Genomic DNA, 17,372 nt, shown 5'->3' on the forward strand with positions numbered 1-17,372 from the left:
CGCGTGCACGGACTCGTTCGTCAAACTCTTAGGGAGCTATCTGAAGAGAGCCCCGAAAACATTGTGTGCTGACATTTTATACAATAAATGATGTAGGTTGAATCTAGTAGTTCTGATCTTCTGATTGGTCCTGATGAGTTGGGCGAGGTCCCCTCCACTGTTGCATTGGCTCTGAGTCGGGTTCTCTGTCTTCAAATGTTCAGCCTAAAGAGAGGGGATTTTTGTGTGTGTGTGTGTGTGTGTTTAACAGTGATGATGTGTGTGTGTGTGTGTGTGTGTTTAACAGTGATGATGTGTGTGTGTGTGTGTGTGTTATCAGTGATGATGTGTGTGTGTGTGTGTGTGTGTGTGTCCTCAGAGCAAGAACTCGTGAGTTGGAAGAACTGAGAGACCTATGGCGTGGGTGTTGTCCTTGGCCACCTGCTGACAAGGCTGACAAGATAGGACTCTTTTGTCCATTGTTATAGGATAGGAACAGCATTGATTGAAAACAAACGCCCAACACAAAATGGGTCATGCACAAGATTTTAGTCAGACCAAGCTATAACATTATATATTTACTACGACAGTACATTCAACCAAAAGCTAATATAACAAAGGCATCAGAGATTATTTATAATCTGTCACAGAAACTGGAATCCATCTCCCCAGATCAGTCAATAAATGCTTCTGGTATTGACTTATATGCTGCCCCTGTCTTCATGTTGTTGCTGGACATATCTTTTTTAAAATGTGTGTAGGTCACCTAAATCATCAGAAAAATTGCCCCTCCTGAGAATTTTTTCAGGAGCCGCCACTGCCTGGGATCGAACCCAGGTCTGTAGTGACACCTCTAGCACTGCGATGCAGTGCCTTAGACCACTGCGCCACTCAGGAGGCCAGCAAATGCATTCTTACAGTTGTTGGCATGAAGGGAAATCTTAGATGTTAAAATAGACTGAAACATAGGCTAATGTATATGAAATATGTATACAATCTTCATGAAAAAAATGTGGTCCTGTATCAAAGACAGTCATTTATTTCCAATGAATCACATTAAATGCTCTGTGATTTATAGATTACAAGATGGATCAGTGTGATATTACACTCCAAATCTGTCACGGACGGCTGCTGATGGTCATATATTTGTGTGATTCTGTGATCAAGGCTGAGGCTTTCCACAGAAATCCCAGCTTTCCACGCTCATCTTGACCGACGGAGCCGGGAAGGTTACAGTAATACGGAGGAGCAGCCAGGGCTTGGGAGCAAGGCAGGCGGGGAAATAGTTCGGACATGCCTGACATCCAACATGAGCCCAGATAGAGCTGTCTGCTGAGATGAAAGTTAACCACAAACACTGATGCCATAACGGATCTCGGAGTGTAAAGTCAGAGTTTAAAGTGGCCTAAAATGCTGCAGCAATATAAGGCGGTGGCTGACAGAAATGTCTTCATAACCATCTTATGAAATGGAACGGACTGCTACAGTCGTTGGTTAATTGTCTTTAGCCTACTTACATTATGTAGGCCTATGCACTGTAGCCTTGAATCAAGTAGCCTTGAATCTCCTGAATCTGGATAGAGACAAAACCTTGTCATATCTCATTCTCATTAGATCACTTATCATTTCATAGGAGTGGCATGGCACTGGAGTCACATAACATTCAGATGTAGCCTACTCATGTCAAAACAAATTGCACAATCAATGTCACATGACCTTCCAAAATTAGATTACAATATCTTCATCATAGGTCATAGCCACAAAATGACAGTTTCAATTCCAGTGCTTTACTTTACTTCAACATCCCAAGTGTTAGCCACCAATAACCATAATTTACAAATGGATGGAAAATCGACAAATGTAGGTTATGTGAGGAGAGAGAGAGAGAGAGAGAGAGAGAGAGAGAGAGAGAGAGAGAGAGAGGAAACCATGTAAGCCAGAAGGATACATTTAACCTTCTACAGCTGGCAAAGGCAGACTGTTACAGCTGTGTTGACAGCCTCTGACCTGCAGTCAAATCTCCCTTTTACTTTTAGTGGGCCTATGTTTTTAATTTACAGTAAATCCCAGGGCTGACTTTTAACAACAGCATTTAAGATCCCCATGGAAAATAAACTTGTGATACAGCAAGCCAAACATCCAATGGAAAATTAATGCACCACAGAGAACATCTTGAAATAAAAATTCTAAATACCCATAGACACTGCAATCAATTTACATAAGAGTCAGAGCTTTTCGAACCATGTTAATTATGGGTTGTCTACTGTCTTCTTGCTAGGAATAATTTATACTGTAGCTACTGTTAACTTAATGGGCCAGTCCTAGCCTACTGTAGGTCAGCTCTCATGTCAGTTTGGCGAGGAACTTATCGTCTTCACACAGAGGCGCGGTTGGGGTGGGGACAGATTTCTGCGTCACAAAGTTATGAGCATAGGACAAAAATACACAGACGTCAAGAAAGGAGGTGAGCCAACCAAGATGAATTAAAAAGTTATTTGTGTCTACTGTTTTGCTGTAGCTAGTTAGTTAAAGTATACATAGGACATTTATAGAAGATGACCAATTTTGTCGAAAATAGTTGGTACTTCTGTGTTCTATATTTTTGCCCAAATGTTAGCTAGCTAACTTTCTTAGCTAGCTAGCATTGCGTTCAACCAAGCAAGGACAGGTAGGTAGCCAGCTCAGCTAGCTAACTGTTAGTTAGCTAACATGAGTTCTCCTTTGGAGTAGGAGTAGCTAGCTAGAATATCAATTTGCGTAGCCCTGGCTTCAATACCTCATTGTCTAAGTATTGAAGGCAGTACACCTGCAAGAGGTGTGCACAAATAAAGGATGTCTAGCTAGTAACTTCGTTAGCCTGCGAGGAGGAGGAGGAGGAGTAGCAGTAGTAGTAGTAGTAGTTAGTTAGTTAGCTATAGCAGTTATAAGCAGGTTGCATTAGCTAGCTAGCTAGTTTGCCAGTTGAATCAAGTAGTACATCAGTGTTAATTTGTGTCAATAACAAAAGCATCTTTACATTGAATGCTGCACAGACACAATTGTCTATTGATAGACATGTGACACTGTTAGTGACCTTTTGTTTTTTTCAGCGCAGGACAGGATGCCCCAGGAGGAGATGAAGAAGCCTCTAATATGGGGTGGTGCCAGCCCCAGCCCCAGACACCTCAAAACCTCAATTTCCGATCCAGGTACCCCCTTGGTTGGCATCCTGGGCACAGGTGACTTGTCCCGCTCCTTAGCCACCGGGCTGGTAGCTTCCGGGTACCGGGTGGTGGTGGGCAGCCGCAACCCCAAGCGCTGTGCCTCCCTCTTTCCCGAGGAGGCTGAGGTGACCACCCAGCACCAGGCTGCCACCCAGGCCGACCTGGTGTTCGTGGCCCTCTTCCCCGAGCACTACTCCACCCTGGCTGGGCTGAGGGAGCCGCTAGTGGGGAAGATTCTGGTGGATGTTAGTAACGGTACTAAGATCAACAGGGATAAGCAGTCCTACGCGGAGCAGCTGGCCGATATCTTCCCAGAGAGCAGTGTGGTGAAGGGCTTCAATGTGATCTCGGCCTGGAGCCTGCAGACGGGGCCACGGGACGGCAGCAGACAGGTAAGGCCTAAGTCCTCTGAACACACAACAGTGCCAGAGAAGAGACAGACAGACAGACATTACTACTCTGAATGACATTTGGACGTACAGTTTTTATATATTTTTTGCTCTAAACCGGACAATGTCTGCAGTTTATGTAATGTTAGATGTTTCACACATTCTCATCTTGCAACCATATTCTCACAGGTGTTGGTCATACGATGTCACTGTAGCTAAACGATGTGATGTAGGGTAGGCTATTGGTGAAGTATAGTGTCTCTTCAGTTGGGTTCTCCTTGGTGAAGATTCCCTTCCCTTAGCTGACACTCTTCTCTTTACTATCCAGGTGCTGATTTGCAGTGACAGCAGTAGGGCCAAGAGCGCTGTACTCCAGATCTGCCGCAGTCTAGGCTTCATCCCTGTTGACATGGGCCGCCTCTCCTCTGCCCAGGAGATAGAGAACACCCCCCTGTACCTCTTCCCTTCGTGGCGTCTCCCTTGTCTCTCCACCCTCTGCCTTTTCCTCTTCTTCTACGCCTACAACTTCCTACGTGACGTCATCCACCCTTACGCAACGGCGGGGAAGAGCGCATTCTACAAAATGCCGGTGGAGGTGGTAAACGTGACTCTCCCCTCGGTGGCCTTGGTGACCCTGGCTCTGGTCTACCTGCCGGGCCTCGTGGCTGCCTTCCTGCAGCTGTCGTGGGGCACCAAGTACAGGCGCTTCCCCAACTGGTTGGATCGCTGGCTGCAGCTTCGGAAGCAGTTGGGCCTCTGTGCCTTCCTCTGCGCAGCCCTGCATGCCGTCTATAGCCTGTGTTTGCCCATGCGCAGGTCTGCACGCTACAGTCTGCTCAATGCTGCCTTCAAACAGGTGAGAAAGCGTCATCAAACTATTTATAAATAGTGTAGCCTACATACTATAAATGAATTAGTATTGAAGTATAAATGTATGGGTCTAAACATAAGCATTAAAAACATTTCTACTCATCAGCATTTATAACGTTTTCAATATGGTAAAACATTTGTAATGGATTATGCAGATTATAGTGTAACCACCTGACCTCACAGTAAGCAACAATGTGTGTTTGCTGTGCAGGTGAAGGCAGGCCAGGAGGACTCGTGGGTAGAGGAGAAGGTGTGGAGGATGGAGCTGTATCTGTCTATAGGCATCCTGGCCTTGGGCCTGCTCTCTCTGCTGGCTATCTCCTCACTGCCCACCGTGGGCAACTCTCTCAACTGGAGGGAGTTCAGCTTCGTACAGGTCAGCACATTTGCACACACACACCTTTTCTGTGTACATGAGCAGTAAGTCAATGGAGCAGTCGAAGACTGGCAAAACACATTAACATTGTAGCCTACTGTAGAAAGACAACCTCTGAGCTATGCGTGTCAACTCTTCTTCTCGCATGCCTCGGAATTCATAAAGGGGGAACTTTACTATAATGGTTCAATTTTCCAGGGATTTGTCCTTCTTTGGAGCTTTTAGAACTTCCCCTTCATATGTATGTTAAGCTGATCTAGTCGGCGCCAGATTAGTCACATGCTGCTAGTCCCTGTGATAAAAGGCCTGGGTTCTGCTTGGCCTGTCAGAATGGCCTGTCTGCCAACAGCCCGGAGCCGCAGTAAAACATTTGAGCATTATTCTCCATCAAGATTACAGTCTTGCAGTCCCTTAAGCTTGCAGCCAGCCAGACATAATGTAGTGAGTTCAGTCCTGCTGATTCATAGTGCAGACGACAGACGGACATGGCTTTAAGTGAGTTAGGCTGGTATTAGGAACTGTTAACTTGCCCAGACTTTCTTAACAGAGCCTTGTATAATTATTGGTAAAATGAGATGCATTAAGTATAAAAGTAATAAACATGTATACTGAACAAAAGTATAAATGCAACAATCTCAACGATTTTACTGAGTATCAGTTCTTATAAGGAAAATAGTCAATTTAAATAAATAAATTAGGCCCTAATCTATGGATTTCACATGACTGGGCAGCAGTGCAGCCATGGGTGGGCCCTGGAGGGAATAGGCTCACCCACTGGGAAGCCAGGCCCAGCCAATCAGAATGAGTTTTTCCCCACAAAAGGGCTTTATTACGGACAGAAATACTCCTCAGCATACCCCCCCACCCTCCCTCTGACGATCCCGCAGGTGAAGAAGCCGGATGTGGAGGTCCTGGGCTGGTGTGGTTACATGTGGTCTGCGGTTGTGAGGCCAGTTGGATGTACTGCCAAATTCTGTAAAATTTTATTGGAGGCAGCTTATGGTAGAGAAATGAACATTCAATTATCTGGCAACAGCTCTGGTGGACATTCCTGCAGTCAGCATGCCAATTGTACACTCCCTCAAAACTTGAGACATCTCTGGCATTGTGTTGTGACAAAACTGCACATTTTAAAGTGGCCTTTTATTGTCCTCAGCACAACGTGAACCTGTGTGATGATCATGCTGTTTAATCAGCTTCTTGATATGCCACACCTGTCAAGTGGATGGATTATCTTGGCAAAGGAGAAATGCTCACTAACAGGGATGTAAACAAATTTGTGCACAAAATGTAAGAAAAATAAGCTTTTTGTGCTTGTGGAACATTTCTGGGATTTTTTATTTCAGCTCATGAAACACGGGACCAACACTTTACATGTTGCGTTTATATTTTTGTTCAGTATACTTAGGGATGGGGATGAAATGGGTGAGTCACGACAGTGAACCTTCCCGCCTGTCAAGGGTAATTATAATTCAGCTGCTCTCTGTAGTGCCCTGTACTGTGCTAATAATTAGAGGGAACACACACACAGACACACACACGCGCTGACTACAGGGGCTCATTAAGGACAAATGTTGAGCTTGTAGGTCATACTGTCCCCTTGGGCCTCTTTACTACACTCGTGAGCTAATATACTGCACATATAATATACCACTCAAGTCACCACTTCTTTTCACCTCACTAAGATGTTGAGTTATTAGGTTATGTAGAAGGTTCAAAGGTCAACAGCCAGATCCCCGGTGTTCTGTACATCTGGGTAGGCCAACCTCGTTTGCATTTACAGTCTTTCATAAAGGGGTTTGATTGGGTATGGATGGAGTATTGGGGGATTTATAAGTTCAGAAGTGTATTTTTTAAAACGTTCAATATAAAATGGGCCATCACCATCGGATCTCACGAGCTGACATTGTATTGAATAAAAAAAAACTGGATTTCAAACCAAATTAACTTGTAGTGAGTACATCTGAAGCCGGCTATCACCCAGATTCAGTTCAATTCAAATACGTTTTCTCCCCTCCAGTCCAGACTTGGCTACACCGCCCTGGTGATGGCCACCCTCCACACGCTGACCTACGGCTGGGACCGGGGCTTGGACCCGGAGCAGTATCGCTTCTACCTCCCTCCCACCTTCCTGCTGGTGCTGGCCCTGCCGCTGGCTGTGCTGCTGGGGAGGCTGGCTCTGTCCCTGCCGTGTGTGGCTCTCCGGCTGAGTCGTATCAGGAGGGGTTGGGAGAAGAGCCGAGCCATCCGCTTCACACTGCCTGAGGACGAGTGTAACGGGCCATCACAGGATGACATCAGTAATGTTTGAGAGAGATGCTTGGTTTAGTCTTACATACAGGGTTGAATGAAGGAAGCATGGAAGACACACACAGGCAAGTGGCGATGGGAGAGAAGTACTGACTGTGTCATTATAAGGGATGGAATATCACCAACAGTAGCCTTATGCATCAAAAACAATTTAGAGATTTCAATGGCCTTTGTTTTACTAGTGAACATGCTACTTGTTTGGATGCCATTTCATCTATAGCACTACTGTTTACCTTGGTATATTTATCAAGAGAAATGAACTATGGTTGTATTGCTCACTAAGCCTCCGGCACATGTACAGTTATGCATTTCGGATATGGCTATTATAGTGCTGCTTTTAAATTTGCTGCCGCTACTCCCTTTAACTAAACTGGAAACCAGACATTGTCATTGTCTTCCTACTAGTCTCTTAGCCAGTCAAATACTGGGCATCCAATGCTATCACACAAATCAAAATAAAATACATTGTACTTGTGGTAGCCTCTGTCTCAGGCTTTCACTTCAATGTGAGCGAAGCCTGGGCATCCGAGGCTGTACTTGTAGTACTGTTAGATGCCTCAGCTCTGTCCTGCTCGCGGCTGAATCTGGCTCAGCTGTCTGATTTGCCTGCCCTGACGCTAAGGTCAGTCAGAGCCAAAATGTTGCAACTCACAACAATGTCATCGGTTGTTTGGGGGTGTCATGCCTGCTTCTGCTGTGTAATCGCTTCTTACTGCTCGGAGATGTGTTTAGAAAATAGACCTTTATATTTTCTGCCTTAGATTATTGTTGCACTGTTTTTATGCGTCAATGAATGCACTATAATGTTTAGACTTTACCTGTTCAGAGTCTTTCAAAGATCAAATGTGTGTCAAAGATTGGAGAAATGTACTATCAAGTCCCAAATTGTTGCTGGCACCAAACCCAGTCGAGGATGGCTCATGTTTTGTTTCTGTGTTGAAGTTACACTGTGATATAGGTATAATTTAAATATGACATTGTATAAAATGTACTAATTTTATTGAATGATCAAACAAACCTGCTGTCATGGTGACTCAATGGTACATCTGAAATTGTAAGAGCTATTTTATATTCTCTGACTGTTACATTTTTTCTTGCGTCACTTGTGGTTCTGTTAAATGTACGAATTTCCATTGGTTTATCCACAAAATGAAATCAAAGACATGTATATTTTGATAGTGCTTATTTTCAGAATAAACACAGTATTTTCCACAACTTACCAATTCATTGTTATGTAGAAGTTCATGAATGTATTTTTATTGTCTCACTCCTTACTGACCTGGAGATAGACTGTGGACACATGCTGTCCTCTTGTGGTAGCTATAGGCTATTGCATTTGTCACCTCTCATTTCATTGCTTTCCAATGGAATTTGAGATGTCACCACCACCTACTCAAGGGTTAAAGGTAAGACAACTCCCATATGAAATCACGGAAGTGAGCATTCCCACATGTAAGGAGTAGCTGGGTCTTTTTCTGGGGAACAACATGTCTATGGTAAACAGAAACCTCGTTGTTTTTATGTGCAGTAACTAACAATCATCTGTTTAAAATGTTAGATACCTTCTAGGTGTCATGCATTTCTTTTTAAAACAGTTTTTTTTTGCAGCGAATCTATTATGACGCTACTGCAAATAGCTTCGTGTAGACACATGCATTTTAACTGATGTGTGTGGCATATAGGACTGATTTTGTCATAGGGAGAATTTTTGGGGTGTTAAGGTATTCAACTTATTTTTAAGTCGGATACAAATATTTTGCCACAATGTGGTGTGGAAGTATTTTCATCATCCGCTGATTTACATATTATTCTCAGTATATAGGGGAAATTATGTGTCTGGTTTTGTTTAACTGACCTTGTGGTACCAGAAGTCCTCACAAGGATAGTAAAACAATAACATTTTGACAAGTGGGGACTAAATACTATTTTAGGTTTAGGGTTACGGTTAGGGTTAATGTTAGGTTAAGGGTTAGATTTAGGGTTAAGGAAAATAGGATTTTGGATGGGAATCGATTCTTTGGTCCCCACAAGGAGCGCAATACAAAACTTTTTTTTCTCTTCTCGAGGCTGAATTTGAAAAGGCTGCGGATGAGGTGAGGAGGCTGACCGTACAACCTAGCTACGCTGAACTAGCAGTGGTATATGGTTTGTACAAGCAGGCGACAATTGGCAACGTCAACACGGGTGAGTCATTCTGTTCAACCTGTCCTACAGGCTGCACCTCATTCTTAAAGCCAAATCCCTGATTATTGTCTAATCTTTCTGGTACCACTTCAAGTATCAAGATAATGACATACAACGTCTTAAGTATGGCCAGGAGTTTTGGGGCACTTTGAGGCACTGTGCTTTTACCGGTATTTCCAGCATTGTCAGCTAGTGCTGCTGCAGGTAGGAAATGTTCTGTAATTGACGCAAGCTGTCTCCACTCAATCAATCCATGTCTGGTTGGCGGGGGTATCGCTTAAAGCAAGGGAGGCATAGCTCTGTGAATCTTAATCGCACAAAGCCTATTATTTGGCAGGGAATACTATTTGTACACCTCACTTTTCTCAAACTGATCCTCTAACGGACTCGGAAGTTGTAGCAAAAAAAATTGTCAATTAAGGGCAGTTAATGTGGAGAGTCAATGAAACCAACCATGAAAGTATATTTTAGTGAATTCGGTGAGTAGCCCCGAATAGGACTCGAACACGGGTCCTGCGACTGTTAAACCAACACCTTAACCGTACAGTCGTGGTCAAGTTTTGAGAATGACACAAAGTATTGGTCTTCACAAAGTTTGCAGCTTCAGTGTTTTTAGATATTTGTCAGATGTTACTATGGTATAATTACAAGCATTCCATAAGTGTCAAAGGCTTTTATTGACAATTACATTACGTTTATGCAGAGAGTCAATATTTGCAGTGTTGACCCTTCTTTTTCAAGACCTCTGCAATCCGCCCTGGCATGCTGTCAATTAACTTATGGGCCACATCCTGACTGATGGCAGCCCATTCTTGCATAATCAATGCTTGGAGTTTGTCAGAATTTGTGGGTTATTGTTTGTCCACCCGCCTCTTGAGGATCGACCACAAGTTCTCAATGGGATTAAGGTCTGGGGAGTTTCCTGGCCATGGACCCAAAATGTTGATGTTTTGTTCCCCGAGCCACTTAGTTATAACTTTTGCCTTATGGCAAGGTGCTCCATCATGCTTGAAAAGGCATTGGTCGTCACCAAACTGTTCTTGGATGGTTGGGAGAAGTTGCTCTCGGAGGATGTGTTGGTACCATTCTTTATTCATGTTTTTAGGCAAAATTGTGAGTGAACCCACTCCCTTGGCTGAGAAGCAACCCCACACATGAATGGTCTCAGGATGCTTTACTGTTGGCATGACACAGGACTGATGGTAGCGCTCACCTTGTCTTCTCCGGACAAGCTTTTTTCCGGATGCCCCAAACAATCGGAAAGGGGATTCATCAGAGAAAACGACTTTACCCCAGTCCTCAGCAGTCCAATCCCTGTACCTTTTGCAGAATATCAGTCTGTCCCTAATGTTTTTCCTGGAGAGAAGTGGCCTCCTCTCTGCCCTTCTTGACACCAGGCCATCCTCCAAAAGTCTTCGCCTCACTGTGCGTGAAGATGCACTCACACCTGCCTGCTGCCATTCCTGAGCAAGTTCTGCACTGGTGGTGCCCCGATCCCGCAGCTAAATCAACTTTAGGAGACGGTCCTGGCGCTTGCTGGACTTTCTTGGGTGCCCTGAAGCCTTCATTGATGATCTGATAAATGGTTGATTTAGGTGCAATCTTACTAGTAGCAATGTCCTTGCCTGTGAAGCCCTTTTTGTGCAAAGCAATGATGATGGCACGTGTTTCCTTGCAGGTAACCATGGTTAACAGAGGAAGAACAATGATTTCAAGCACCAACCTCCTTTTAAAGCTTCCAGTCTGTTATTCTAACTCAATCAGCATGACAGAGTGATCTCCAGCCTTGTCCTCGTCAACACTCTCACCTGTGTTAACAAGAGAATAACTGACATGATGTCAGCTGGTCCTCTTGTGGCAGGGCTGAAATGCAGTGGAAATTTTTTATTGGGGGATTAAGTTCATTTTCATGGCAATTAATTAATTATTTGCAATTAATTGCAATTCATCTGATCACTCTTCATAACATTCTGGAGTATATGCAAATTGGCATTATAAAAACTGAGGCAGCAGACTTTGTGAAAATTAATATTTGTGTCATTCTAAACTTTTGACCACGACTGTACACCAAGAGGTTCGGACCTCTTGGCGTAACGGTTCATGTGTTGGCTTGACAGTCACTGGACACAGGTTCAAGTCCCGGTTGGGGCTACCCCCCAAGTTTTCTACAACATACAGTACATCCATGGTTGGTTTCATTGACTCTCCCCTTAAACTGCCCCTAATTTACCCTTTTTTAGCTACAACTTTGGACTCCGTTGGAGAGGATCAGTTTGAGTAAAGTGAGGTTTAGAATCACTGATCTACAAATGGTATTCCTTGCCAAATATTAGATTTTGTGCGATTTAAGATTAGCAGAGCTACTCATCCCCTGGCTTAGGCAATCCCCCTGCCAAACACACACGCACAACTGGATATGGATTGATTGGAGACAGCTTGTGTCAATTCCAGAACATTTCCTACCTGCTGCAGCGCTAGTGGATGATGCAGGTAATACCAATAAAAGTAGTGTCTCAGTGCCCCAAAACCCCTGGTCCTACTTATAAACAGGTATCAGCCTATAGTGTCTTATTACAAGGCATATATATATATATATATATATGTGTATATAACAGTTGAAGTCGGAAGTTTACATACACTTAGGTTGGAGTCGTTAACTTGTTTTTCCACCACTCCACACATTTCTTGTTAACAGAATATAGTTTTGGCAAGTCGGTTAGGACATCTACTTTGTGCATGACACAAGTCATTTTTCCAACAATAGTTTACAGACAGATTATTTCACTTATAATTTACTGTATCACAATTCCAGTGGGTCAGAAGTTTACATACACTAAGTTCACTGTGCCTTTTAAACAGCTTGGAAAATTCCAGAAAATGATGTCTTGGCTTTAGAAGCTTCTGATAGGATAATTGACATCATTTGAGTCAATTGGAGGTGTACCTGTGGATGTATTTCAAGGCCTACCTTCAAACTCAGTGCCTCTTTGCTTGACATCATGGGAAAATCAAAAGAAATCAGCCAAGACCTCAGGAAAAAAAATAGTAGACCTCCACAAGTCTGGTTCATCCTTGGGAGCAATTTCCAAATGCCTGAAGGTACCACGTTCATCTGTACAAACAATAGTACGCAGTATAAACACCATGGGACCACGCAGCCGTCATACCGCTCAGGAAGGAGACGCGTTCTGTCTCCAAGAGATTAAGGTACTTTGGTGCGAAAAGTGCAAATCAATCCCAGAACAACAGCAACAGACCTTGTGAAGATGCTGGAGGAAACGGGTACAAAATTATCTATATCCACAGTGAAACTAGTCCTATATCGACATAACCTGAAAGGCTGCTCAGCAAGGAAGAAGCCACTGCTCCAAAACCACCATAAAAAAGCCAGACTACGGTTTGCAACTGCACATGGGGATAAAGATCGTACTTTTTGTAGAAATGTCCTCTGGTCTGATGAAACAAAAATAGAACTGTTTGGACATAATGACCATCGTTATGTTTTGAGGAAAAAGGGGAACGCTTGCAAGCCGAAGAACACCATCCCAACCGTGAAGCACGGGGGTGGCAGCATCATGCTGTGGGGGTGCTTTGCTGCAGGAGGGACTCGTGCACTTCACAAAATAGATGGCATCATGAGGAAGGAACATTATGTGGATATATTGAAGCAACATCTCAAGACATCAGTCAGGAAGTTAAAGCTTGGTTGCAAATGGGTCTTCCAAATGGACAATGACCCCAAGCATACTTCCAAAGTTGTGGCAAAATGGCTTAAGGACAACAAAGTCAAGGTATTGGAGTGGCCATCACAAAGCCCTGACCTCAATCCTATAGAACATTTGTGGGCAGAACTGAAAAAGCGTGTGCGAGTAAGGAGGCCTACAAACCTGACTCAGTTACACCAGCTCTGTCAGGAGGAATGGGCCAAAATTCACCCAACTTATTGTGGGAAGCTTGTGGAAGGCTACCCGAAATGTTTGACCCAAGTTAAACAATTTAAAGGCAATGCTACCAAATACACTCAATTAGTATGTAAAACTTCTGACCCACTAGGAATGTGATGAAAGAAATAAAAGCTGAAATAAATCATACTCTCTACTATTATTTTGACATTTCACATTCTTAAAATAAGACGGGGAATTTTTACTAGGATTAAATGTCAGGAATTGTGAAAAACTGAGTTTAAATGTATTTGGCTAAGATGTATGTAAGCTTCCGACTTCAACTGTATATATAATTATTTGTTATTTTTTTGTTGTATTTTACCCCCTTTTTCGATCTTCTCATCGCTGCAACTCCCCAACGGGCTCGGGAGGCGAAGGTCCAGTCATGCGTCCTTTGAAACATGACCCGCCAAACCGCGCTTCTTACACCCACCTGCTTAACCCGGAAGCCAGCCGCACCAATGTGTCGTAGGAAACACTGTTCAACTGACTTCCGAGGTCAGCCTGCAGGCGTCCGGTGTGCCACAAGGAGTCGCTAGAGCGCGATGAGCCAAGTAAAGCCTCACCGGCCAAACCCTCACCTAACCCGGACGACGTTGAGCCAATAGTGCGCCGCCAAATGGGACTCCCGATCACGGCCGGTTGTGACACAGCCTGGGATCGAACCCGGGTCTGTAGTTACAATTTTAAAGGCAATGCGCCTTAGACCACTGCGCCACTCGTGAGACCAAGGCTTATAATTTTGTCTCTATATCCATTTCTCAAGAGTTAAATGTCTTGACTTATCAATTGTTTAGCTGCCTTTTTGTCTGTAAGTAAACCATTCAGGGACGGACATTTAGGCCGGTGACCTGAACATGCTCTGATGTTGCCCCGTTGGGCAGGTGATTTAAAAAGTGAATACTTCCAGTAGGCCTAGCCTAAAACTGATCTTTGTGAAAGACAGACGATGTTTGGCAGTCGGGCAAGTTGAGCCTGCTCTGAGAACAACCAAAATACAAAGAATTCCAGTTCTTCTTTTTCAGATTCCTCCCCTGTGTATGTGAAAGGCAGGCAATATATGGCACTATTGCGTGTAAAATATACTGAACAAAAAAATATAAATGCAACATGTAAAGTGTTGGTCCCATGTTTCAAAAGCTGAAAAATATCCCAGAAATGTTCCATATGCACAAAAAGCTTATTTCTCTCATTGTGTGTACACATTTGTTTACATCCCTGTTGGTGAGCATTTCTCCTTTGCCAAGATAATATATCCACCTGACAGGTGTGGCATATCAATAAGCTGAATAAACAGCATGATCATTACCTAGGTTCACCTTGTGCTGGGGACAATAAAAGGCCACTCTAAAATGTCCCTCAAGTTGAGGGTGTGTGCAATTTGCATGCTGACTGCAGGAATGTCCACCAGAGCTGTTGCCAGAACTGAACGTTTTAGAGAATTTGGCAGTACGTCCAACTGGCCTCACAACCGCAGACCACGTGTAACCATGCCAGCCCAGGACCTCCACATCTGGCATCTTCACCTGCAGCATGGTCTGAGACAAGCCACCCGGACAGCTGATGAAACTGTGGGTATGCACAACTGAAGAATTTCTGCACAAACTGTCAGAAACCATCTCAGGGAATGTCATCTGTGTGCTCATTGTCCTCAACAGGATCTTGACCTGACTGCAGTTCGACGTTATAATGGACTTCAGTGGGCAAATGCTCACCTTCGATGGCCACTGGCACACTGGAGAAGTATGCTCTTCATGGATGAGTTCTGGTTTCAACTGTACTGGGCAGATGGCAGACAGCGTGTATGATGTCATGTGGGTGAGCGATTTGCTGATCTTAACGTTGTGAATAGAGTGCCCCATGGTGGCTGTGGGGTTATGGTAGTGCAGGCAGAAGTTATGGACAACGTACACAGTTGCATTTTATTGATGTCAATTTGAATGCACAGAGATACAGTGACGATACCCTGAGGCCCATTGTTGTGCCATTCATCCGCCACCATCACCTCATGTTTCAGTATGATAATGCACGGCCCGATGTCGCAAGGATCTGTACACCATTCCTGGAAGCTGAAAATGTCCCAGTTCTTCGATGGCCTGCATACCTAGACATGTCAACCATTGAACATGTTTGGGATGCTCTGGATTGATGTTTCCGACAGCGTGTTCCAGTTCCCGCCAATATCCAGCAACTTCACACAGCCATCGAAGAGGAGTGAGACAACATTCCACAGGCCACAATCAACAGCCTGATCAACTCAATGCGAAGATGTCGGGCTGCATGAGGCAAATCTGTATTCCCAGTCATGTGAGATCCATAGATTAGGGCCTAATGTATTTATTTATATGAACTGTAAAATTGTTGCATGTTGCGTTTTATATTTTGGTTCAGTGTAGTTTATTTTTACATTATCGGGAAAGCGATCATAATCTTCGGGTAACCAAAAAATAATCCTGACTTACCCGATGGGCAAGTGTATTCAGACTTTGTCAATACCTGCCAGTTAAAGTAATATTTTTGTTGATGTAAGAGTAACTTTGAAAATGTATGTGTTGTGTCCACAGAGCGTCCGGGAATATTTGACTTCCAAGGAGTGGCGCAGTGGTCTAAGGCACTGCATCGCAGTGCTAACTGTGCCACTAGAGATCCTGGTTCGAATCCAGGCTCTGTCGCAGCCGGCCGCGACCGGGAGACTCATGGGCGGCGCACAATTGGCCCAGCGTCGTCCAGGGTAGGGGAGGGAATGGCCGGTAGGGATGTAGCTCAGTTGATAGAGCATGGCGTTTGCAACGCCAGGGTTGTGGGTTTGATTCCCACGGGGGGCCAGTATAAAAAAATAAAAATGTATTCACTAACTGTAAGTCGCTCTGGATAAGAGCGTCTGCTAAATGACTAAAATGTAATGTAAAATGTAAGGAAAATCTAAATGGGATGGTTGGAAAGCACAGGAAGGTAAGTATTTTGGACAATGTATTATTCTGCCTTTCCACTCTCTCTGTTTTGAATGTAACACAAATCTTCAATGTGTCCTGTTTCTATTTTCAATCCAATAGGAAAGTCCAAAGAAGATGCCATAAAATAATATATTGCCTTTGTGGAAGAAATGAAAGCAAAGTATCCAATGTAGAGGTTATCTTTAGGACATTAGTGCACATATTTTTCTAAGAACCATTTTATAATAAAGCAATAAGGCACGAGGGGGTGTGGTATATGGCCAATATACCACGGTTAAGGGCTGTATCAAGGCACTCTGCTTTGCGTCGTGCGTGCCTAAGAACAGCCCTTAGCCATGGTATATTGACCATCTACCACAAATCCCAGAGGTGCCTTATTGCTATTATAAACTGGTTACCAATGTCATTAGAACAGTAAAAATAAATGTTTTGTCATACCCGTGGTATAAGGTCTGATATACCACGGCTGTCAGCCAAATCCGCATTCAGGGCTTGAACCATCCAGTTTATAATAAATTACCATGAGCAAGAAGAAAAGGGACCAAATCTGACATTTTACATGGGTGAAGTGTTGAGACAACCAAGATGACCGTTTATTAGACAACTCACCAGCAATTTGTTATCCTCTTGAAAAAGTGCAGCCTTTTGATCTGGGTATTTATTTCAGAAAATGTCAAATTGTGAGAAAATACAGTACATTGATGCAAAAGAACAGTAAATTATGTTTCTTAAAAGATATGTCTTTGAAGTATAATAAAAAGTGAGAATTTTCAATCATGTCGATACATTCTCTGGACAAGAGGCTGGCCATAACCAGACCCCTTTCCAGGATTTATCTTTCACATGTTGATGATGAAGAGCTGAGGCCTACTTCTTGTTTTTGAATATCTTCCTGTTTCTTAGGATTTCCACTGAACCCAAAATGTCCTAGATCTTCAGGCCTGGTCCATAGTCGTAGAAATGTTGCTTGAGCTTGAGGGAATGACACAAAATAACAGTGCTGTTTCCCATGCAATGTCCAAGTCTTCAAGAGTGGCCAAGTGATTCTGTGGACCATTCCTCAAGTTAAATAAAGTTATGTAACTTAAGTACCCTTGATGTCTTGAGAGAGTCCCTCTGTATGAGTGTTTTTATCTGGCATGTCTAAGAGATCTCCAGTGATT

General features: G+C 43.6%; 1 protein-coding gene and 2 long non-coding RNA genes across 4 annotated transcripts; all 3 read left to right on the plus strand.

Annotated features, from left to right (window-relative positions):
* Window positions 1-2,372: 2,372 nt before the first annotated feature.
* LOC311117022 (metalloreductase STEAP3-like) lies at window positions 2,373-8,346 on the plus strand. 2 transcript variants are annotated; one of them, XM_084192023.1, is made up of 5 exons: window positions 2,373-2,443; window positions 3,074-3,574; window positions 3,900-4,427; window positions 4,653-4,817; window positions 6,838-8,346. In XM_084192023.1, exons 2-5 carry the CDS (start codon window positions 3,080-3,082, stop codon window positions 7,126-7,128), a joined length of 1,479 nt encoding a protein of 492 aa, XP_084048149.1. In that variant the 5' UTR covers window positions 2,373-2,443; window positions 3,074-3,079; the 3' UTR covers window positions 7,129-8,346. The 2 variants fall into 2 exon arrangements, with proteins under 2 accessions (XP_084048149.1, XP_084048148.1); XM_084192022.1 differs by having other exon boundaries at window positions 2,385-2,443; window positions 3,069-3,574.
* Window positions 8,347-8,554: 208 nt separating this feature from the next.
* LOC311117024 lies at window positions 8,555-15,865 on the plus strand. The gene is made up of 3 exons (XR_014611546.1): window positions 8,555-8,623; window positions 9,194-9,311; window positions 15,820-15,865. It is a non-coding gene; the product is annotated as an uncharacterized lncRNA (long non-coding RNA).
* Window positions 15,866-16,109: 244 nt separating this feature from the next.
* LOC311117025 lies at window positions 16,110-17,300 on the plus strand. The gene is made up of 2 exons (XR_014611547.1): window positions 16,110-16,207; window positions 17,113-17,300. It is a non-coding gene; the product is annotated as an uncharacterized lncRNA (long non-coding RNA).
* Window positions 17,301-17,372: the final 72 nt, after the last annotated feature.

The sequence above is a fragment of the Coregonus lavaretus genome, assembly GCF_964263955.1.
Source record: "Coregonus lavaretus genome assembly, contig: HAP1_SCAFFOLD_941, whole genome shotgun sequence".
Classification (NCBI taxonomy): Eukaryota; Metazoa; Chordata; class Actinopteri; order Salmoniformes; family Salmonidae; genus Coregonus; species Coregonus lavaretus.

What these genes read in the sequence shown, in the direction of transcription:
- LOC311117022 (XM_084192022.1), top strand. Translation starts at nt 2,404, where the DNA reads ATGAGCATAGGACAAAAATACACAGACGTCAAGAAAGGAG. An exon ending in CACAGACGTCAAGAAAGGAG is followed by an intron (nt 2,444 to 3,068) that starts GTGAGCCAACCA and finishes TGTTTTTTTCAG; the next exon opens with CGCAGGACAGGATGCCCCAG. An exon ending in TCAATGCTGCCTTCAAACAG is followed by an intron (nt 4,428 to 4,652) that starts GTGAGAAAGCGT and finishes TTTGCTGTGCAG; the next exon opens with GTGAAGGCAGGCCAGGAGGA.